Below are 24,633 nucleotides of genomic sequence, written 5' to 3'. Positions count from 1 at the left end.
CACTTCAGTTTTAGTCTGCTCATTGCTCCACTCTCACTTTATCCTTTCTTGTCAGGACACTATCATAAAATATCTTGCCAATTGCGTGATATTCTCCTTGTGATACTTTGACATTTATCTCATTTTTGGTCACTGAGCAGTAAAACTGATTGACCATGTTATCCATTGGCAAAAACCAGCTAGCTCAGTGCATTATTGTAGTCATACAAATGGTGCAGCTCGCTATATTCACCTAAAATCCAAGAGTTTTTACTAGTAGCCAGCTTTTTCATGAAAAAAAGTGCTGAATTTTTCAAACTGATATCAAACTCAACACCTTTCTGTACAGAAGATTTAATGTACATTCTCTGATATTTCTGAAATACTCAGTTTTCTGAGATATGGTCATACTAAAATAAGAAATGGTTCATTCAGACTTTGAATAGTAATTTTACTTGGATTCAGATGAGAATTTAAACTACAGTACTGGTATTTTATGAAACTGTTCTGCTGTTCAGAATGAATAACCTCATAAAAAGAGACTATATTCTTTGGGAAGTATGGATTTTTTTCAGAGAGTATTTAAATGAAAGCATCAAACTGAGTAAGGAGATCTTGATATCTCTCTTGTGTTAGAGGTGGCTAAAGTGGTTGGAGGCTTTCCTAAGTACAGTTGCAGCTTATTGATTGAATACTCAAATCACATTGCTGAGGCAACATGGACTGGACTACAGATCTTATGAGGTTCTACTGTTTTAGTGATGTTCATGTTGAAATCAGATAATCCCTGTGGTAGGAACTGTTGTTCCCCTCTCAGATGCTTAACGAAGGTAAAATTTGTGTGCATCTCAAACCTGAACAGTACTGTACTTGTCGTTTCAGTTTTATTTTTATAAAAAAACCAAAAAATGCCATTCTACTGCAAAAAGGACTGAGTTTTCTGTTTGTTCTGCCACTTCAACAGGAGAAAGAAGCATGCCATTCACAGCAGTGATACAACCTCTTCAGATGAAGAACGCTTTGAAAGAAGAAAATCTAAAAGCATAGCCAGAGCAAGAAATAGGTATCAAAACATCCTTGGTCTTTAGAAGGGTTTGATTTCTATTATGCATCATTTGATTCTGCAGACATGGTTTAGGAAAACTGCTGGTCACATTAATATAGATCTTGAAGTCTTATGAATAGATAATTAATAATAGTGATAAAAAGATGGAAAGATAAGAATAGCTGTTTAATTCAGTTGGGTTATAAGATTGCTTCTGTTGGTTAAAATAAATTTCTGTTCTTGGTGTTACTTGGTCCCAGTTAATTCAGTTATACTCCCAGTACTAGCTCTTCCCTCTTCCTCTTGTGTAACAATTCATGCATTCTACACACCCAACACATATTCTGTTGACCTTAAATATATTTAGCAGTTATCTAAAAGTGTCAGATCTGTAAGTAAATTTACTTACTGCCATAGATGCATTAGTTGGAAAATTCAGCAGAAAAAAAAGTTTCCTGTTCTTTTTTTTCCAACTCTTCCTCTCTGCCACATTGTTCCCTTTTCCATCATGAGGAATTCAAGCGATTATATAACTACTAAAAGTGCAGTTCTGAGTGTAACTTGTGTCTTTACTGGTACCTTTATCTGTGTAGTTGACCTGATGTAGTACCTATGTAGGTACTACATCCTTAAAGCAAAGAAATGTTTCTTCTGTGTTTAATCAAAATAGTCTGCACAGCCTAGTTGTCCAGATTGAAGTACCTGTATGGAAGCATAAAACTAACTTTATGTAAGGAACTTCCACATACACAGTAATAATTACCACAGTAAAAAAGGTCAGTTTTGTTTGCCTTACCGATCCAGAAGGTTGTCTCTTTACGTAGTAGAAGGCCATTTAATCTCTTGGTTCTTCCCTTCAAGCAAATGAACAAAACAGAAAAGTATTTATTTGATGTTTTGTTTGTTGTTGAACAGATGCCTGCCTTTGAACTTTAGAGCAGAAGACTTAGCTAGTGGAATCCTTCGAGAACGTGTGAAAGTTGGGGCCAGTTTGGCTGATGTTGACCCTATGATTGTTGATAAATCGGTAAGTTCTGTTAGAACTTTTAATTTCCCTTCCCCCAATTATGTACAAGTAGAATTCTCCACAACCTCTTTAATTAGAGTTGAAGTAAATTCATAAGAAGCTCGCTGATCTCTTTTTATTTTTTCCAAAGCTTTTGTCTGTTTATTTCTTTAGACTGCAAGGCACTTGCTTTTGGCCTGTGGGTAGTCAGCAGGCTGCACACATATCATAAATAAGCCAAAACATAATTGCCCAACTGTATTTCTTTGCTTACAGTCAGTTTGTGATTACTTGTACTAGTGGAAACTGGGATATGCTGAGCAGTGCAGGAAACAGAGATCCTGACCCTCTGGACTGGTTAACTCTGGTACCATGTGCGTCCTCTGCGTTCAGAACCAACGATGTGCATCATCGTGTGTGCTGTGCAGAAGCTGCTGAATTACTACTGGAGCTGAACTCTGTCTAGAAGTGCTTTGATTGTATTCAGGTTGTGCTGTGCCTGAGCTTAAAGATGATCTGGGACTTAGGCTGAATCTCTGTAGATGTTCAGGCATCCCTGGCACAGTTAGCTTGCAAACCAGATAAACTTCATGTGGGCAGCCAAGAATTGACTTTCTCAACTGTTTCTTTACACTTTCAAAATTCAGGGAAGTCCTGTTGGTCACTGCAGTGGTTTTTGTAATTTGTTTTCAAATATTTTTTAAGTAAAGATATTTTTGTGGAAAGCTGTTACAATATAAGCTTTTTATGCTCTGTTTTCTTTTTCCTAAGGTGTGTTTTGACAGTATAGGGGGATTGAGCCATCATATCCTTGCACTTAAGGAAATGGTAGTGTTTCCTCTTCTCTATCCAGAAATATTTGAAAAATTCAAAATTCAGCCACCGAGGTAGGTGCATTTATTCATATTGCTTTGTTCTATTTTATTAAGCTCTGAAGAATGCTTCACTTGAAAACACATAGGAGATTGATTCTCTCCCTGAAGTGTTTTACAGTTCAAATAGACCTATGTGTTTGCTACCCCTGTTGTCTATCAGAATGTAATAAGCAGGATGAAGAGTTAAAAAATTCTTTATTTTAAAAAAATATTTAGTTTATTTTTCTTGTGATATGAAGGTAAACTTGGTGATTTGGTTAAAGAAAGATTCTATTTAGTGTTCTATTTAGTAGTACCTTGCCTTTTTTTTCCCCCATTATGTTATCAAATATTTTACTAAATCAAGTGAAATGCTGATGTTTCTTTTATAGGTGTAATCTCAGTAATGTTGTATTATGATTTTAGTATTTCTTAATCAGGCATCTTGGTATGTTATTTAAATGGGTATATGGAATCTAAGTAAATTGAAAATTTTGGGGTATTTTTGTAATTTAAAGGAATTCCTTCTTTCCAAAGAAGTAACAAACACTGACTCAGGTATTAACCTAAGTTCTAATATTTGAGGACGTGTTCAGCTAATGTAAAAGTATCCTTTGGAAACTTAGTGTGCCATTAATTAATGATCTTTACAAATCAAAGTTTTACTGATTTGAAAGAATAAAACAGATTTAGATTTTATGAAGTCCTGTTAATACACTAATAATATGAGATCTTAAGTCTTTCTTCTCCAGGCTCCCTGTCTTCATTATAAAATTTGACTTGGAGTTTTTCAGGAGACATAAAATAAGTTTGTGACTGTGTTGATCCATTTATCTTCAGGGGCTGTTTATTCTATGGTCCTCCTGGAACAGGTAAAACCTTGGTAGCTAGAGCTCTAGCTAATGAGTGCAGTCAAGGAGACAAAAAGGTGGCTTTCTTTATGAGGAAAGGAGCAGACTGTCTCAGTAAGTGGGTTGGTGAATCCGAACGTCAGCTTCGACTCCTTTTTGATCAGGTTAGAAGAAAATACATATTTTTCATATAATTTCTCTGTATGTTGTTTTTTGTGGTTTAGGCAGCCAAAGTTATTTGCAATTGAAACTAAATATTTGTAAATTTTCATAAATTAAGTAGGATTTGTCCAAATGACATATGTAGATGAAAAGAATAGAGGAATATTGACAACAGTTTTACTTCCTTTGAAAATTGAGAGGAAGAAGTCCTTTAATGAAGCAAAGTAGTTTGGGTAAAAATTGGAAAAAAAAATTTGAATCAGTGAGTTTGAGGTTGACTGGCATGTTCAAGATAAATGCTACGGAGGAGGATGCACAATTGTGTCAGTTTTGTGTCTGTTATACTGTTCTTATTCGGCTCAGAAGAGATGGGACAGAAGAGAGAGTCACATAAACAAGTGAAATGCAGTAGCTCAAAGACAAGTAGTTTTCAGATAGATATGTTTAAACAAACAGGTTATGAGCAGATAAGATCATATTTTCTGTAACTGAGTGTGTCTCAGTTTGTCTTTAACCTGTCCAGCACACAGTAAAACTGGTACACTGGTGCCATCTTGCTTACTCACAGCAGACTGCAGCCTGTTTTGCTTTGAAACAGTGCTATAGTTGAAAACTCAGTTTTCTTTTCAGACTGTACACGTTTTAACAAATATGTCTCAATATATGTGTCAGTTTACCATGTTAATGCTTTGTAGTAAGAACAGTTTTCAATGTTGATGGATAAATTATGAATTAACAGTTAATTCAGTTTTTTTTATATATTGCATACCAGGCATACTTGATGAGACCCTCTATAATCTTTTTTGATGAAATAGATGGCTTGGCTCCAGTTCGTTCTAGCAGACAAGATCAGATTCACAGGTAATATTTCTCATATGCTGCCATTGTCTTGGTATATGCTGTGTTATCTTGGTAAACCCTTAAATGTAACTTTATTCAGTTCCTAGGAAAGGTTTTTTACTTTTTCTGGAGCCCACTTACCCTAGAAAGGACGAATTGTTTCTTTGGTGTTGGAAGTCATCTTTTTGGTCCTCCAGGCAGACTGTAATTTGCTGGGAATTGAATTGTAGTGGCAATTATTCTTCATCCATGTTATTAACTGCAAGATTTCCACAGCTTTTCTTTTGTTTTTGTGCTCTAAACAGATTGTCTGTTACCAGCCCAGTAGAATAACAAGTTGAACAAATGTTTTTTTAAGATTATGAATTTTAATGTTCTGTGAATGAACTGAACTCCCCTGTGATTTTGGTTCTAGATAGTAGGATGTGCAAACTTATCTTGTGTTGCTATCATGTCATTTTTTAAAACATTTTTTACAACAGTTGGCTGAAAATTTTACTGGCTGCTTTCAGTCTCAGTTTTGCTCTGCTCTGTATGGCAACACACTTGTATCTGTCATTCTATAGGTGGTGGCATTTGTGTGTATATCTCCTTCCACTCAACTGAGAGAAATAGGAGAGAAATTTGGGGCCAGCAGACAAGGAGGTTAATGGAACATATGAGACTTAAAACTGTTATGCACGTGTTTTCTTTAAACGTGGCTTTTTTCCTTTGAAATTATTACTGTTGCATTTGAAAATCCAAAAGTTTGTGCAGTGTTCTCTACATATTCTTTCTCTGAAACATCTCTTTTAGCTCTATAGTGTCTACTCTTCTTGCCCTCATGGATGGACTGGATAATAGAGGTGAAATAGTTGTAATTGGTGCTACAAACAGACTGGATTCTATAGATCCTGCACTCAGGAGACCTGGTCGCTTTGACAGGGAATTTCTTTTCAACTTGCCTGATAAAAAGGTAAAACCTAGAAATGAGATTTATTAATAAACATCTTTAGGATGTTAAACATTGGAATGCCTGACAGCCAAGCTTATAAAATAAAAGTACACATTCTTGCTTGTAAGAATGTTTAATTAGGAAGACATTTGTGGTACAAACAGATTGTATACATGAAGTTGTACTGAACTTCAGGTCTTCAGGATAGGTACATTATTCACAATAAACTTAATTGCTTATCTAAAAACAATGGATTTGTATAATGAACCCTAACTACTTGGGGTTTTGGAAGTTATGATAAGAGAAAATAACTTTTTAAATCTTGTAGACTTCTAAGTATGTAAAAAATGTAGATGCAAAGCCAGACATTATTGTATTGGCAACAGGAACATTTCAGTTCCTTATTCTAGGCTTTCATGAACTCAGACATAATATTTCATGAATTATGCTTAAAATTAAATTTACTTTGTATATTGATAGATGTATTTGGATCCTATAGAATTTTTAGCTGACATTGTTTTGGGATTTGTATGTGCTGTGCTACTCAGCAACACATTCATTGGTGAGGCATTTGACATTGGAAACTGTTAATCATAGGTACAGTAATTAAAAATTAAATTATAAACCTGTGATGATTCCTAATAGAACATGAGTTTTGATGAGTTCACATATAATAATGTTGATAAAACAGCAATTAAAATATATAACATATACTGAAAAAATTACTGCTTATATATAAAATTTTGAGTACTAAGTTCTATTTTATATAGAACTGTCTCTCAGTGATATGTCAAAAACCAGTAAAATAACTTCAGATTCACAAGAATAAATATTATTTTTGTCTAAAATATTATGGATTTGGTTTCCTAATTTTGATCTCTTTTTTTTTTTTTTTTTTTTTTAAATCAGGCACGAAAGCACATTTTACAAATTCATACCAGGGATTGGAACCCCAAATTGTCAGATCCTTTCTTAGGAGAACTGGCTGAAAAATGTGTTGGTGAGTGTTATGATGTTAGTACTTTTACTGTAGAAGCTTTCTCTTCTGTGTAAAACTTTGAAGGTATGTTAAATGTATCAAGGTATTTTCTTACCTTTACCTTTCTAAGCTTCTGTACTTTGAACAACACTTTTTGTGATAACAAAACATGTTTCTGTCTTACTAAAACACAATATGAGTAGCTAGTAGTTGTTTGGAAATACAACCATGTTTCCTTTCTGTAACATCACTGTCTTTTTGCATCCCCTCAAAGAGAAGTAAAATGAGGTCGGAATTGGAATCTTTAGGTAAACTTCCCGTTAGATTAGTACATTACAAAAGCGATAGGGAGACTTGGGGGTTTCCTGTCTACTTGTTGAGGAAAAAAAATCAGTACTCATGTGTGTTTTTGGCTTTTGTTTTTTGTTTGTTTTTTACTTACTGGCATGCTCCCCTCTGATGTAAATCCAACAAACTAACCAGCCTTTCTAAAGATGATTTTTTTTTCAGTTTGCTAGCACAGAACAACTTCAAAGTGTAGACATAGGTGGGGGGGCAAAAAAAGGGCACCACACCATGAATACATTAAATACACCTTTGGAGCTCCCAAAGACCTGCTGTACTGAATGGAGGTTGGTTGTTCAAGATAAGCCTGCTGTTTAAATCTAATCAGAAATAAGCTCAAATATTTTTATAGTGAATTTAACAGAGGAAATGACCCTTAAGCACACACCCCCACAATCTCTTCTCTGCAATTTGTCATGCAAAGATACATCCTCTGTCTGCCTTGACAAGCCCTGAAGTTCTCAGAAAAAGGACAGTCTCAAATATCTGTGCTTTGGAATCCAGCACATCAGAGAATCTAAGAACTTTAAATTGAACATCAGTCCATTCAGTCAGCTACAGTACATCCGAATTATCCTCTTCATCCACAGGGACATCTGTCACCGAAGCAGCATCCCTCCGCTTTTGATGCACAAAGACCTCAACATCTTCTGGTGAGGAGAAAACATAACTATCCAGCAAACTGCAGTTTAAGCTTTGCCGGGCATAAGACAACACGTGCCAAACCCATTTCATGTAAATTCTGCTTGATTTATGCAAAGACAGTGGTGCTGCATAGTGGGAGAGAGGGGAGTAGGTGGGAAAAAACCCAGATGTTTCTTTGAAAATTCTCCTTATTTTTTCAATGAGAACACAATTATGTATTTTAAAATTTCAGACAACAGGGAAAGCCATTTGTAGGTTTGATTGGAAGACATTCTTTATGCTCCCTAAGTTTTGTGGAAAAGTTAGCTAACAAAAAGAAATACCCTCTTCTGTTTTCCTTGGCTTTCCTAATCTCCAACTACTGTATACTTGATTGTCTCCATTCTGTATCTTGGAATTTAAGTGTTTCCATACATCCAAGTTTAAAACCTTTTGACTATTACAAGGACTTTTCAAAACATCAAGTAAGACTGGTTTATCTTCTTCGCCTTGAGATTGCCTCATCATTTCTATAAGTGAAATCTGCAGCAACTGAGGATTTAAACAGACTTTCCAGATTCTTGGTGGCCATTACAATTCAGACTCTTTGGCACACATACAGTATATATACCAGTCTGCTGTTCCCTCTTGTGTGCAGCTTTTCTTCAAAAACAACTTTCCTCCCAAAAAAACAACACCCCCTCAGTGCCCCAAGTAAAAGCTGCCCAGACTGGCCAGGCTTTTCTCACAGCATGGTTGGTTCCTCTCTCCACTTCAGCAGACTTGATGACACTTAACTCTTAAGCTTTTGGATCCTAAGGAAGAAAACTGCTGAAATACTCCCGAAGGAAACGACTTTGGGGAAACAGCTGTATGTGCGATTCCGAACTTTTTAAGATCCGGGGGTGTAATTAGAAAGAAATCGAAAGGGAAAAGCCTCAGGACTCACAAAAAATAGGTTATTTCCTGAGGGTTGATTTTTGTCCTAGGTGTTACGGATTTACATACCTTTTTAGAAGATTTCTATGTATGTGAGAATTAAAGACTTCACTTTGTTGAATGGGCTCATGACTGCGGTGTGTGTGAGACGAAATGGAACAGCTTGGGGAGAGCACAGCATTGCTCAGAAGACCACACACTCGTGTCTTATTAGTACCTTCAGTAAACACAAGTAATTACTATGTTTTTTTCTCCTTACTGGAGATGGGTCCCAGATACCTTGAGCTTTGTAAATCCTTTCTTATCTCTTGTGCTTATTCTCTTCTTCTGAATGGTGACTTTCTGTAGGTAGAGAGACTGTTACCTTTGAACTCAGTCTTGTAGGAAACAAAACATTAGCAACCAAAAAAGTGTGAATTCCTCCATCTGTCATCCTGCAGATGAATCTTTTTACAATGTAGTAAGGCTTATTTAAATAATTTTAAGTAAAATTGTAAAGAAGCAAACTATCACACTCAAAATACTCCATTCTGTGCTTATTATTGCAGGAGCAAAAATGATATCTTGTTAGATTTTTCTTTCCCATCCTGATGTAATGATGGAGGGGGAAATTTTGGTATTAGTGTTCATGTTTTTCACAATTCTTTTAAAAAAATGTAATAGTTATTTTTCATCTCTGTCATGCTGAGTTGTTTGCTAACTCTCTTTCTCTGCAGTCCGTTTTAGGAGTTGTAGGAAGTTGAATGACATACATTGGAAGAAGTGGTCAAAATTGTTTCCCTAAACGTTTCACCCACTTCAGTAGCAATTTGTTGTAGGTTTTTAGGGTGGGTATTAGAAAAAATTTTAAAGAGGACATAATTTCCGCACAGCAGAGGTGGAAGAGTACAGCTTGAAAATGACAGTGATCAAAGTGCAGTCTGTGGGAATCTGCATGGGAATCCACTTTTTTGCTGTTCTGCTTTTTGAAAGTTGGACTTCAGAAATGTTTAGCAGAGTGTGGTGGTGCTGGGTAGAAGACAATTGGCTACTTGACAAGAATCCTTGTTTTGTTCTAAGTTAAGGTGTGACAGTACATTTTGCCTGGCAAATTGAACATCTTCTGTGAGATGCTTCAAGAATGGAAGCAAATCACTGAACCCTGGGTTTATATTATAGTGTCAATTTGGGTAAAAATAAATTCAGGATATTTACTGATGGCATGATACATTTAATTTTGCTTTGACAGTACTTCACTCATGTTTTTCTTCATCTCGATCAGTGTACATTTGCTTCTTAGGAATAAAAAGCTCTTTAATGTTTTACAAGGTACAGGATTTTTGCAGATTTTTTGTCACTGAAATGGATGTACAGTATGCACAAGAGAGCCCCTCAAAAAGAGACACCAATTATTAGTCTTCAAATGTAATTGCTCCTGAGAAATGAAAAGTAGAAATGGAGACTAATTGTGTATCTGATCACCTGAGAATGTAATTTTAAAAATAGGCTACAGGCTATTATTTCCTAATTTTGCAATTCTTTGGAGATGTACAAGCGGTGATTAAAATGACTTAGAAAGTGATATTACAGCATTTATTAATAGAAAACTTGGAAAGGATATAGTGCCTGAGCTGCTGAATCTTTTGTCATGAGCATACTAAACTAGTTTTTGAGGTGACAGGTATTCAGGGTGTTGTATATCTCCAGCATACCTTTGATTTAAGCTTCAGTTTAGTGCTCTCCCCCCACCCTGTCATGTTTTGTTTATTCCAATGTGCTCATTGAATGAGAATAGGGCCGATTTTTAAATAGGATTGTGATACCTGATACTTAAAGAACAAAGCAGAATTTAGAGGAAAAACTGTGATTTTGATTTCTCTGATGCACCTGTAGCTACTGTCTAATAGTTTCACATGGTTGGGGTGTGCCTGCATAGTTTTAATTTCATGATGTGGCTTAGTTAAAAAAACCCTCACAACATAACCTTAGTGCTGGAAATATTTAGTTCTCTGTTGATTAATTAGTGGAGATATCTGAACATGCTTCAAATGTCATGTGTATTTATTTCAAGGTAATGTGGGGATGTGTATTGCTACATACGTTTTAGATAAGTCACAGTGTGGGCTCATCAAATTTAGACAATTATAGCTACTAACCTTTTTATAAAATTATAAAGCTTGGTTTAAAAACTTCAGAAGTCATCTGATATTTATGGTGATCTTCCATCTGGATTTTTCTTTTTTCTTTTTATAAAAATTACTTTCAAGTGTATGTGAGAAAGAGGTGCAATTTGAAGTCTCATCTAATTTGAATCATCTTTATAGCTGAAGGCTTGTTATCTTTTATTATTGTCCTCCAAATTTATATATCTGAGAGATGGACATGGAAGAGTGTCTGTCTTCTGTATTAATTGCTTCCTTTTTTATTTTTCTACACTGTGTATAGAATCAGCTTTGTTCCTTATTGCTGTATGGATCTTGTAAAAATAGATATGCCAGCAGCACTGAAAGAACATGAGAGGCTAAAAAGAGAGAAGCAAGGCAGGCTCCAGTTTTGGGACTTAGTGCTGCCAAAAGATCAATCATAGTATCACAGAATGGTTTGGAAGGGACATTAAAGATCATCTAATTCCAACCCCCTGCTGTGGGCAGGCACACCTCCCACTAGACCAGGTTATTCCCAGCCCCATCCAACCTTCAGGAACTTCTCTGGGTGACAGGTGCCTTATAATTAAAGAATTTCTTCCTAATATCCCATCTAAACCTGTCCCCTTCAGCTTAATAAGAAAATAGAGAAGAAAAAGTGCAGAAGGTGTAAGACCTGGTGGGGAGGAATAAGTCTGGTAAAAAACAAAACAAAACAAAACAAACAGTTGATTGAGAATAGTTGAAACTAAAGAATTGATTAATTAGCTTCTATAAACACTTTGTTACAAACCCATTAACTTTTATATGGCAGTACCTCAGTGCAACACGTTTTCCTATAGTGACTCTAATTCTCTAAAAGAGTTTTCTCACTGGAATATTGTTTTACAGATTTTGAAAGATAAAGCTATGGTGCCTCAAAATACAGGAGCATATTAATGTGTCTTGCTGAGAGAGATGGAAAATTTGAAAGCTAATTTCTAGCTCTGGGGAAAACCCCCAAACAATTAGTACTGCAGAAGACACAGAGGTATTAAATCTCTCAGTATTTCATAATTATCAGATCTGTGTTTTTCAGCAATGATGATTAAGCAATTATAGGTAGCCACCTGTAGATAATTACGAAGAAAGGGTAAATTAAAATTCTAATGCATTTTAATGTCTACTTTTGGTTATATTAGTAAAATTATGAAACTCTTAAAAGTCTGAAACATTTTTCTTGATTGTAGAAGTTAACATTTTTCCAGTAGTCCAGAGTATGCTTTTTTAACAAGAGATTTCATTTCTTCCATAGTCTGTTCATGAAACAGTTTTCTTTATACTGCTCATTTGCTCAGACTGTAAAAGTTTAAAGTTGGTGATGTTCAGTGTAACAAAATTACTTTGCTATTAAAGAACATATTCATGTAGAGATATTAAAGTTAAAAAAGAGGAGAGGGACTAGCCTGTTAAAATTCCACACATGCTTTAGACAATGTTAAAGAAAAGAGCAATGATAGACCTATAACCCAGGACTGAAAATACACTATTTATCATATGATATAGTGAAAGTGTAGGTAATTTTAACCTCAATATGGAATTAATTTCTTGTATATTTAATATACCTGTCTAACTTCCTGGTACACAACACTGTCACCAGATTATGACCTAATACCTTTCGGCAGATGCTTTATGGACCTTGACAATTAAGTATTACTGATTGTTTTTTAGCCTGAGGCATGTTTGAGACACATGTAGCACAGCATTGCTGTTTTTAATGGAAGATATTTTTGTTTTTGTGTGCACTAGGGTACTGTGGAGCTGACATAAAAGCACTTTGCACTGAGGCTGCCTTGATTGCCCTGAGACGACGCTACCCCCAGATTTACATGAGCAGTCAGAAGCTACAGCTGGATGTTTCCTCAGTAGTTCTCAGCGCGCAGGATTTTTATCATGCAATGCAGAATATTGTGCCTGCTTCCCAACGTGCCGTGACATCTTCAGGACATGCACTGTCTCCTGTGATCAGACCACTCTTGGAACGGACCTTCACTAAACTTCTTGAGGTTTTACACAAGGTGTTCCCTCATGCTGAATTTAGCCAGGGTGACAAAAGTGAAGGTATGTGTGTGGTTTTGCTCTTCTTGCAAGTGCTGTTTCAATTTGGAAATACTCCAGCTGGCTTTCTTCTCCTACTAGCCTTAAATCTGATGTGTATTTGCAGCAGTGTTTTTAGGACATAAATACAGTATCCTGGGATGTTTTCTAGCTATTTTTGCTGATTCCAAGTTGTTGTGGAATCTCATAAACTGACTTTTATAGACCAAGGTCCCAGGGGTGTGAGGACCATCCAAAGAAAAGAAGAACTCACAAGTAATTTACAGTTTAAATAAAAGAAATAATGGAGCATAATCAGAGGCCAGAAAATAAGAAAAATTGGCCCTGTCCTGAGTGTTGGCCCCCAGTCCTTTGTTTGCTGATGGTGCAGAAGCTTTTAGGAGCTCACAGCTCAGCAGGTGAGACTGTGTTTAGCCAAGATACCTTAGCCTGTGTAATGGTCATCTGCTGGTGAAGGAGAAAGTCCTGAGGCTTCCCTTGCCTCTGGTCTGGTGCACTCCTGGTCCTCTTGAGTTGATTCTGTTGCCTTAGCAAGTGGAGAACTATTTGCTGTTTTGTCAAGTTAGCTTTTTTTGCCAAATTAGTTAGTAAAATCATTCACTAAGGGGTCAGTGAATGCCAGAACCCTGCTGCAACGGGGGCAAAGTGAGTGCACTGAGGAAGCAGGGGATAAGAAGGAATGCAATTGACTGTTTTGACTGGCAGTGAGTCAATATGTTCTGGTTTTTTTTACCCAGCTCTTCTCTTGAGACATACTCTAATAGTAACCCTGGTCATTTCTTGGAATTTAAATGTTGAACCAGGTACCTTGTGTTTGATATCTACTTATTCTGACACACTGTTTTCTACTGTTCTTACCTGGGGTCACCCTCACCTCCCCACCCCAACTCTGTAAATGGTAGTTGAGGTTGCGTGTGATTAACTTACAAATAACTCATTTTATTAAGCAAATGTGTAACAGCCGTGACTTTCTTTCCATTCCTGTTCCAGAGCACATTTTCATTCTATAGACCAGGCAGCTTAAGCTGATCCTTGTGCTGGCTGCTGCAGTTCCTGCAGCCCAGCTGTGCATTTTTACTCTATCGTTTCCACTTTAGTACCTCGGGTTTCTTTGTTAAACCATTTTAGCCAGAGAACTCATCCAAAAATGATGTATTTGTCACGTCAGTTTTCTGCTGACTGTGGGATAGCTGGAGGTTTTAACAAGAGTTGGAGTTGGCCAGAGATAGGCCCTGGGAGCCCTGGTGATGGGTAAGGGGAATTGAGCTGGCTTACAGCTGCAGTTAGATCCTATTAGGCCCCCTCGATTGTATTAGGCTCTCATAACCAAAGTTGTTTAAGATGCTTAAGTCTCTCTGTAATACTGTTAACCTGTTGGTAACACCCAGTTTAGAGACTGTCATTATGGTTGAAGAATTGGTGTCCCCCTCTTTGTTGTAAAGTTCTGGTTCAGAATATCTTCTTTGGTTACATTCTGTATAATCCCGTTTATTGCTGCTCATTACTGCTAACAAAATGAGTTTGGAAACATTAATTGATTTAAATACTGGTCTTACTAGATAATGTGCTGCTGTGGATGCTTATAAGTATTTTTAGATATTCAGTTTTGAAGATACGTGAACTAAGGTTTCTTTTAACATTTTCTTTTACCTAGTTTTTCTTCTTACTTCCTTAAATCCAAGAAAATATCGAATAATAAGTTTAATCTTTGTTAAAATCAGAAAAATCCACTTTCAGGTACAATGATTAAATGTAAATGTAGATTATACACTAGGGCTTCAAATTTTCTTAGATTCAAAGCCAGGTATATAGGAGATGCTTACTGGTGTGCTTACAATCTGCACATCTAGTTTTCTGCTTTGTACTAACAGTTGCTGTTTCTTGTAATTCAGTGAGTCAGATGCTCAAGCAAAGGATGTCACAGAGTCTTGATGCTTGGGAGTAAAAGATTATTTTAAAATAATTATGTGTTTTAGGAAGCAAAAGCTGTTGTCCAGTACAGGAGCATAGGACTTTTACCCTATGGCCTGCATCTGGTATACTAGAAATTCTGTGTGTTTAGGGGCTGTAGTGAGCCCAGAGTTAGGAGGCTTATGTCTAGCTGGTTTGAAGGTCTCTGTCTGTAGCTGTAGCTAAATGTCCAGCAGCTTCTATGCTGTGTTTTCATGCTATGGACTAGCTTTTGGCCACTGGCTGGGGTCTGCAAGCCTTTTTCATCTTTGCTCCCTGAGGAATAATTGTCAGGTGTGTGGCTGTATCATGCCTTCACAAGGATTGTGGTACATTCTCATCCCATGCCAGCAGAATATTTTTCCTACCCAGCCTACTCTGAATCCAGTTTCTTACATCACACAGCCAACTAAGGGAACTTTTGTTGCCTCTTAACATTTTTTCCTGGGACCCTGTGGCTAGATGCACTGTCCTTAGGTGGCATCTTCATCCAACACTTACTGCTGCCTTGAAGGTGATTCCGTTGTCCCGTGGTGATGGTTTGATCTGTGTAGCATGACCTGTGCCATGGCTTTATGTAAATCCACAAATCATGCAGTATTTTTGAGAGTAACACTTGTATCTCTCTGTATTTCACTGTATTAGCAAAGAAATCAAAATAGGTAAAGATATAGTAAATGAACATGGAATGCATTGAACTGATTTTGATAAAAAGTAATTTGATATTCTTTGCCAGATTATCAGAGGGTGAAAAACAATTCTTCATAAACATACATTGTCTAGGTAGTCATGCTGAGAATAATTTCGGAAGAAGTGTACCTGTGAGAATTTGGACACTTAGAACAAATAAATAAGTACAAAATTCTCCATAGTCTGAGGAATTACAAATTTTATGACTCTATCCTTGAAAAAACCTTCAGCTGTGAAATAAAACCAAAGGAAGCATTTCGTAACAAGTTAAACTTTTCTGTATTTGAGTTGTTCAACTTGGTGGCTTAAAAAAATAAATTGCAATTATTATTAGACTTACAGTATTAAATTTGTTTTGGTTTTTGAAGTAATAAGTACTTATTATTCTGAATTCTGATATTTAGACAGTTTAAAGTAATTTCTTCTGCATTTGAAGATTTATTATAATTGACACAAAATTGTAATGTCTTTTCTTGTTTGTTGTACATGTACTTAAAAGTGATAAAGTTCTAATTAATACATCTCTTGGAACAGATGTACCAAGTCTAATATTAGATGATAGTGAAGATGAGAATGCTTCATCAATTTTTGAGACGAGCTGTCACTCAGGATCACCAAAGAAACAGTCATCAGCTGCTATACATAAACCCTACCTTCATTTTACAATGTGAGTGTCCCTCTAAATGCATGTAGCCAGACAGATGAAACCATGAAATTCCTACATCAGGAGAGCTAAGGAAGACATTCTTTTGCTTTGGGGTGGCAGTGGTGTTCTGTGATGGAAACATCTAAGTGCATGGTCAAGAGTTCCAGATATGGGAATGTTCTTAGGAAAGGCCATGTCCTGCAGTAATTAACAATAATTAACATTTCTTTGTTTTATATTAAGAATATTTTTAGACTACTTTATGTGATGGTTTCTGTAGGGAGTTTGCTGAATGAGTAAATTGAAGTTAGAAACATTAGTGGTACTGTTTAGTAGAGCCATCTTGTGGAAAACTGCTAAAATTTTTGTGCTAAATAGTAATGCCAGATCAGAATTTATGGAGCTTAAAAATAAGGATTTAAGTTCAAATAGTTGGAGGTACATAGTCAAGTATTTTAATGCCAAATTTAAGCTTTCGTTGTGAGGTTGTGAAGGAGGAAGCCAAAACGAAACCAATATGTATTTGTGTATGTGTGTCTGAATAAGAGAATCTGGAAGAGTATATTTTCTTGACGTTTTTAAGTGTTATCTGTATATGTAACCTCCACCACCAGAACTGAAAAGCTGAAGGTCAGCAGTGCTCATTGTTGTTCCAAAATGTTTAACATGAAGTAATGCCAGCCAGTCTTGTTTCACTGCCTGAGCTGACTGATGTGCAGATAAAAATACCTTGATGAGACAAAACGCAAATTAATTAAAAATTTTCTTGTTTTATAATCAGTTTTCTATCAGAGGAAAAGACTTTTAATGGAAGAACTTAATGCTTCTCTCTTCATGTCTCATTTATCCCAAAACAGGGCAAAATCCCCCAAAAGAATCAAACAAAAAAATCCCAAAACCCCTTGTATGGACTGCTGAGAATTTCTTCTCAACAACAAAAAAAAACAAGCAAAAAGTTTAGCTTTGGAGTTTTTCCTTTACAGTCTTCCTTCTGTCTGGAAATCTACTGAATAGAAATGTATGAATATGCTAGAATACAAGATGAATAGTGATTTTATTCAATCCTACTTCAAATCCTCGTTCTTAAATAAACAAACTGTTGAAATGTTCGGTGCTTCTTGAAAATCTTGGGCAGCACTTAAGGGATGAAAGGATTGACCTGGGATTCCTGAGGCTACTGAAGAGATACTTTAGTAGTTAGGACTGAACTAGACATGATTAAATTGCTGTCTTTACTGTAAGTTCATTAAGTCTTTTAATATGATCAAGGAATTAGTTTTAAATAAATTAGTTATAATGAAAATTGTCATGAATTTAATATTATGCATAACTTTGCACAGATGAGTTTGAATTAAATGGTTGTGAAACCAAAGGTAAGACAGAACTTGAGTTATTGGGACTTGAAGTAGTGTTGAGGGATAGTTGAGTTAGTTGAATCTTTTTAGGCCGTTTTAGGAAGCTATTACCCATTACTGAAAGTCTTCTAGACTCTAAAACAATCTTATTATATATATCCATCCACTGATAACATTGGTGTGTTAACTGACTTTTGTGATTGTTATTCTGTTGCAGGTCAGCTTATCACCAGCCAACCTCTTACAGACCGAGATTACTGCTCTCTGGAGAAAGAGGTTCGGGTCAGACTTCGCACCTTGCTCCAGCACTATTGCACACTCTGGAAAAATTCTCTGTACACAGGCTAGACCTGCCAGCTCTTTATTCAGTCAGTGCCAAAACACCTGAAGAGTCATGTGCACAGGTGACATTTCAGATTCTCTTGTAATGAGTCAATTATGTAACTCTGGAAAAGATTAGTTGCACCAATGTAAAGACAGCCAGCTGGAATGTAACCTAAAATCCAGATTTTCATAGACTCCTTCTATTTTCATGTTTAAAATAAAGAGGTCTCTAGAGGGTGATGGAGATCTCTCTAGTTACTAGTGAGAGTAATTACATTTTTAACCTGCCCCCTCACCACATACCTAATACCAAGTAATCTTAGTCTTGGTATTCGGTGCCTGATGTTCATTTTATTCACTTGTATATGAATTGGTATGCTGTGGTTCTAGATTCACTTGCTTAGTTTTAAATGTTTTAGATTTCAAAACAGTTGGCAGTGGATTTTGCGTGGATTTCAAATCAGTTGAATCTTCATCTTGATCAGTTAATAGCGAGTTTTTAAAACATATATGACAAGTAGTTGCTCTGTGCTCCCTGGCATATTGACGTAAGATAATTGAATGCTACAGCCAAGAGTCACACACACTTGTTTAGAAAGTCTTTAGCATTAGATAATTGTATTCTGCTGGAACATTTGTCTATAAAATACCACAAACATGAGTCATTTCCTAATTGATACTAACAATTATTTCCTTAGTTTATATATCACTGTTTCTTTTAATTAGATCTTTCGTGAAGCTCGAAGGACAGTACCAAGTATAGTTTACATGCCTCATATTGGTGATTGGTGGGAAGCTGTCAGTGAAACTGTGAGAGCTACTTTCCTAACTCTGCTGCAAGATATACCATCTTTCTCCCCTATATTTCTACTGTCTACCTCTGAGTCCATGTTTAGTGAATTGCCTGAAGAGGTAAGTTTATTGAGGAAGGAGGTGTCATGTAAAACCACTTTGTTTTGTAATGGTTTTCTAACTTAATATATGTCAAACTGAAAATGTGGTATTAATTGAATGTTTGCAGTTTTCCTTAATGAGGGATATATGTCCATATTACTTATTTTTCATAAACTCCATGCTACTCTGCTGAGAAGACAAAATTGTTAATTTTGTCTGTTGTTTATTTTGATAAATTACTGCATTATAATTAAATGCAGATTAATATAAAGACCTGACCTTTAGCTTTACGTCTTCTGAGGCTCAGGGTGAGGGAGGGAAGTTCCTTTTTTTTTTTTCTCAACATTTTTTTTGACTTTTTTTTTTTTCTCCTACCCTTTCTCTGCCTTTCACTGCAGAGGTGGCCATTGTTAGGATTGTGGGATACTGCAAGTTTAGTTACTATTCAGTGAGAATTACAAGTATTGTTTTACCTTTACTGTAAACACCGCTTTAGGTAGAGCTTACTGTCTTCTGTCTTGTGGCTGATTTTGGAAAGTTTGTGACTAGTGTTTTGATATGGTCATTGATCATATATTTCTGAGTGGGGACTCAATTTTCTGATATTTTTTTTTTTCCCTAGGTGAAATGTATTTTCAGAATCCAGTATGAAGAGGTTTTTTATATTCAAAGACCAAGTGAAGAAGACAGATTGCGATTTTTCAAAGGCTTAATTCTTGATGAGGCAGCAATGCCCCCACCAAGAAGGAAACAGGCTGGTAAACTAAGTTACAGTAAAACCAATTATAATGTGATCTGAATGTTTTATTTTCTGTTATGTTCCTTTTTAAAAAGGTGTGGGTAATTGACAGTGTAATTAACATGTGGCAGTATTAATCAGTGCGCAGAATAAATTTCATAGTTAGAGTTAACAGTTTTGGAAGATGGAGAGCTGTGGGGTTAAGGATGCAGTAATAGTTAGATTCATGAGGAGATTAAATATATATGGTGGAATTTGACGTGGCATAATCCCAAGAGCCACTGTGTTGTTAATATTTCCATTGTCTGACTTCTTGTTTTTTTTCCCTAGCTCTTCGTGCTCTGGAAGTTCTTCCTCTTGCACTGCCATGTCCTGCCCGGGAGCTGTCGGAGGCAGAGAAACAGCGGATGGAGGACCAGGAAGAGAACACGTTGCGAGAGCTGCGGTTGTTTCTCAGGGATGTTACCAAGAGGCTGGCCACAGACAAGCGCTTTAACATCTTCAGCAAACCGGTGGATATTGAAGAGGTCTTGTTTCAGTAATGTGCAAACAATGAAGTTGAAGCTATTAAAAAAAGAATATAAATTAAAAAAAGGGAACGGTTAAGTTAGTAAGAAAAATAGACGTTTGATCCATGATCTTTCCAGTCGAGAGTGTTGATTTTTTAGCTGGTGAGATGTTCACAGCCTCATCATCGTGATGCAAGGGTTTGGAGTATGTTCTATTGCCAGTGACCTGTCGAAAACCCTTGTGCATTCCTCTCAGTTTTATAACTGAAACCAGCATTTTAAAATGCCAGCATTCCTGTCCCTACCAGTGCTCCTGAAATATTTGAGACCGTAGATATAATTCTTTAATAAAAGCTTTTACAGCATTGTAATCATAGACACGATAATATTGGGAAAGTGATCTGTGTTCTGTAATGTATTCAGCATTAATAGTATTGTTGAATAATTTCAGCAGTAATGCTTGTGGCTGCCATTAATCACAGCTGGTAGCACATTATAAGGCATTAACTGGTCGATTATGGAGTGTGTGCACCTAAGTGATGAGACAGTTCGATCTGCAAATCTATTTTCAGGTGCTGCTGTATGAATAGGATTGTGTTTGTCTGACTTTGAGATCAGATGCTGACCCACTGCAAGCTTTGCACAGGCTTGCTAACTGAAAAAAATATTCCTTAATTGCTTCTAAAGAGAGAAACCTCTCTTTTGGAAGACATTAAGGTAATATGGGACATTAGAAATCCAGCACTGTAAAAAGCAGATATGGAGTGTAAATTCTTTGCAGGGTGGAACAGGTATCTCTTATGGACCCATGCAGTAGTCCTCTCTTAACTTGAGCTTTCCATAGTGTTTGGTAGCTGACTGTTTTTGAAAGACTGGCAAAAGCTGTTTAACATGGCAACTTATGGTGTGAACATGGTCTGAGCAGTAACTTGGTTTGATTTTTCTTATGGAACTGTTTGGGAGGTCCATTATTGTAGGAAACTCCTCTGTGTGTAGTAGAGGTATTTTCTTTCCCCAGAGAATTTGTGGTATAAACTTACATGAATAAGAACATGTAAAGAAAGAACCAAAAATGTCCTTGTTTTGTAGATGGAGAGAATCGAAATGTGAATTTGTTATTTAAACCCTGGTCAGAAACCCTGCTAATATATCACAGCACTAGAAATCAATTGTAACCCTCTACGTCCCACCTGTTGCGTTTAAGAACAGGACTAACCTTTCCTTTTGTACAATAGTCTACTTGACTGCCTTAGGAAAAGTTAGTTCCACTCCTGCTTGCATTGCAGAGAATGCTGCTGTGTGATAAGTCAAGGATTTTTCTGGCTAATTCAGCAGTAATATTTACAGGTTCCAGTGAAGATTTTCTCATGCTAAAAGAAAAGGATGTCTGTGGCTTGGCTTTCCAATCCCTGAGCCAGTTATCATCATGTTTCCATGTAGGGAGACAAAAAGAGAATTTTCGCCATTTCAATTTTTCATAATAAATTTCAATGCCTGTATTTAAGGAATTAGGTGACAGATTGCTGTCCACTGAAGTAAAGCATTATTGTTAGTTTATGTTGTAATATATGTCTACAGGCACTATATTAAAAAATAAATTCTTAGGAACTGTTATGGCTTGATCTGAATATCTGTTTAACTCTTCAGGGCTTTGGCAGTTCCATCATATGTGGGTGATTTTCAGAAGAAAAAATGCATTACTGTTTCAGAGACTGCCAGTGTTTTTAATTAATCACACTGAAACATTCAAATGTAGGGTTTTTTTTCCTTGAAGTAAATAATAAATTCATAGTTGGTTTTTTTTTGTGAACTTTGTTACAGCAGCTGTGCTGATGCATTTGCCTATCAAGCTTGAGACCCATATGGTACCATTAATTATGTTAAACACTTTTTAGTGTACCCTAGTGGTTGCTGAATCTCCAGTTACGATCTAAGCTCATCGTAAACTGTGACACAAGGCTATTTCTTTACACTGTCCTTCTGTACAGTCAATCTAATGTCTGCAATCAGTAAAACTTGACTTTTCTTTGTTAAATGAGTGATTGAAGAAAGTATTTAATAGAAGACATTTAAAAGTTGATAATTTGACTGTTCGGTTAATTGAGAACTTTACCTACAAGGTGAACAAACTAGAGCTTCCCTAATTTTTGCTAGTGTTTCAAGTTAGGGTGATGGTTTTTGCCCTTTAAGTCCAAGACAGTGGTATAAAACTATAAAAAACTATAAATAAATCAGTCTAAAATAAAAAATACATTTACATTAAAATGTGTTGCCTCAACAATACTGTTAAATTAATTTTGAGAAATGAATTGGTGACTTACTGAAGAAAAAGTAGCTTTGGAAATCCTCTGTTTTTAGTCTGATGCAACTTCTATTTTCAACATAAATTTGTTTAAAAATCAAAATGTCTGGTTAATGTCTTAGAGCTATGCATGTGGAATGAATCCAAGGATAAAAGATGTGAAATTGTCAGTGTTCAAATGGAATGCATATGGTCCTGTGTCATTTCTGTGTGCTGTTTGTTTGTAGGTTTCAGATTACCTTGAAGTTATCAAAGAGCCAATGGACCTATCAACAGTAATAACCAAAATTGATAAACACAACTATTTAACAGCCAAGGATTTTCTAACAGACATTGACCTGATCTGCAGTAATGCATTGGAGTACAATCCAGACAAAGACCCTGGAGGTAAGAACCTGCTTTGTTTTGGCCTATCTAAATCTGAAAGCTTGGTATTTAAATCCTCTATTTGGTTGCTATTCAGGCATTTAAAGAAACTGCATGCTATGTGATAATTAGGATAAGCAAGTCCTAAGAGTCTGTGGTTTTAGTATTCTGAGGCATATAGTGCACTGGGGGACATTACAAGAGCAGGAGAACTACAGCATTCAGAGTTGTTTTCTAATAAATTAGGTTTTGTAGTTCCGTTTCGAATTTGATCGCTCCTTTTCAGTGAATAGACTTGGTGTATGCAACAAACCCCACCGTAATTTGGAGAGCTCTGTAGAGAATCCTGCACACAATCTGGCAGTGGCCTGCTGTATTTCCATATTGGCTTAGAACATGAAATTCATACACAGAAATTAAAGTCTATGTATTTGGGGATAGAAATAAAACAGGATAAATCACCAGGCAAGGAAGTCAGTTGCAGCTGATTAGGAGAGATTAGACAGTATTGTCTTGACAAAGTGTGATGGGATGCTTTCAATTAAAATGGAATTTGTAGACTGAAATGCATGTAAAAGCTGTTCACGCTTCAAACTAAGGAAAGAACATCTTGTGTGCTCTTTGCTAGGGCTGCCTTACAATGCATATTGCCAAAAGAAAGCCTTTCAGCTGGCAGCTTTAAGTGTCATCAATAAAATAACATCAACAAACCCCCCTCTTTTAATGTAGTTGTATTTAACATATGATATACTTGGAGGTCGGGGTTCATCTACAAATGTAGTCCAATGTGTTAAAAAGTTTTTTATGAAATCTTGTGAAATTGTTTTACCATATTCTGTATTTTCACTTCTCAAATGTTTGATTTTCTGAGGCATTTGCAAGTGTCTCATGTGGACTAGATGCAGTATAGTCTGGTCAAACACTTAGACTTGTTTTGCATTGCCTTTTGAACCCAGTACTGGTTCATATCTGTAGATGATCAACTATTTCTTCAGTTTATGATACATTTTGTTTTACAACTAAAAAAGTCCATTGCTAATACACAGCAAAAGGTTTTCTGTGTTCTTGATAACGCACTTTTAAGGACTTCTAAGGTGTGATTGATGTGAACTAATGAAAGCCCTTGAGGGGTACTTGGGATTCTAAGTGTATCTGAAGAGCACCTGTTTAGGGATATTTTGATTTTCCTTGCTGTCAGAACTGAACTGGGAGAAATTGATCTGACTCTGTCTAGGTTCAGTTTTGGATTGGAGGTAATGAAATATAGTTCTGTCCTCTACTGTTAACAACAGTATGATACATTGCCCTTCTGGCATGCAGGATTTCTTGAGCTGTTGTGTGAACACACTGCTGAAACAGCACTCCATGGCTATTCTGAGGAAGCATTCCATGCATTCAGATGCATGCATTAACTGAATATTAACCTATAAATGTTCACATGCTTTAGAGCTGGGCATACATGCTTCCTCTGCTTCATACTTGAATTTGCAGAAGAATTGTACTGTGTCTGCTTCTGTCCTGTCGTTAAGCTGGCAAAGCAGTGGGAGTACCAGGCTAACTGGTTTTATGTGCAGTATGAATATCCAAAAGTGGCTTCTTCGGGGGTTTTTTTTTTGCTGGTACTTTGCTATAAAATTTCAGATAGGTTCTATAGTGAAATGGGTAGGGTTTTTTTTCCCCTCCATTGTTTGACTGGGAAATGTTCTTAAAGGCATGGAAACATAACCACTGAACGTTGGACATAACAGTATTTGCCTCTTTGAAGCACTGTCTGTAGGAAGGTCTTTCGCATCACAGGATTAGAGGAAAGTAGTGGTTCATTAAAACAGCCTGATTTGAATTTTATTTTTTTTTTCTCTCCCCTCTCTTCTTCCTTTGCAAGGGCAAATATCCGGCCAATATTTTGAAGTCTAATATCTCAAAATTATATCTGCAAAGAATACAGTATATTTTTTTATAATAATAAAACATAATGGTTCATAAATACATGAATAAAAACTTCTGACTTCCAGTAGATTTTTGTCGTGGTATTTTTCCCCAGAAAACATGTTGAGCTCTTTTGAGCTGGATACGGGGTAGC

At 36.2% G+C, this 24,633-nt stretch overlaps 1 protein-coding gene across 3 annotated transcripts in view; it reads left to right on the top strand.

Moving 5' to 3' along the window:
• ATAD2B (ATPase family AAA domain containing 2B) overlaps positions 1-24,633 on the top strand; it is a 74,987-nt gene that overhangs the window by 25,479 nt on the left and 24,875 nt on the right. For 2 of the 3 annotated variants that reach the window (XM_032683695.1, XM_032683697.1), the window contains 14 exons: positions 944-1,042; positions 1,940-2,051; positions 2,802-2,917; positions 3,725-3,899; positions 4,670-4,758; positions 5,533-5,692; positions 6,581-6,671; positions 12,470-12,781; positions 15,953-16,085; positions 17,637-17,823; positions 18,470-18,655; positions 19,260-19,395; positions 19,707-19,903; positions 22,415-22,574. In XM_032683695.1, the coding sequence (XP_032539586.1) occupies positions 944-1,042; positions 1,940-2,051; positions 2,802-2,917; positions 3,725-3,899; positions 4,670-4,758; positions 5,533-5,692; positions 6,581-6,671; positions 12,470-12,781; positions 15,953-16,085; positions 17,637-17,823; positions 18,470-18,655; positions 19,260-19,395; positions 19,707-19,903; positions 22,415-22,574 (2,153 nt within the window). The remainder of the gene's footprint in view (positions 1-943; positions 1,043-1,939; positions 2,052-2,801; positions 2,918-3,724; positions 3,900-4,669; positions 4,759-5,532; positions 5,693-6,580; positions 6,672-12,469; positions 12,782-15,952; positions 16,086-17,636; positions 17,824-18,469; positions 18,656-19,259; positions 19,396-19,706; positions 19,904-22,414; positions 22,575-24,633) is intronic. The other variant, XM_032683696.1, reaches the window with a different exon arrangement.

Source organism: Chiroxiphia lanceolata, chromosome 3 (assembly GCF_009829145.1).
Source record: "Chiroxiphia lanceolata isolate bChiLan1 chromosome 3, bChiLan1.pri, whole genome shotgun sequence".
NCBI lineage: Eukaryota > Metazoa > Chordata > Aves > Passeriformes > Pipridae > Chiroxiphia > Chiroxiphia lanceolata.
This window is presented reverse-complemented; position numbering and strand designations above follow the sequence as displayed.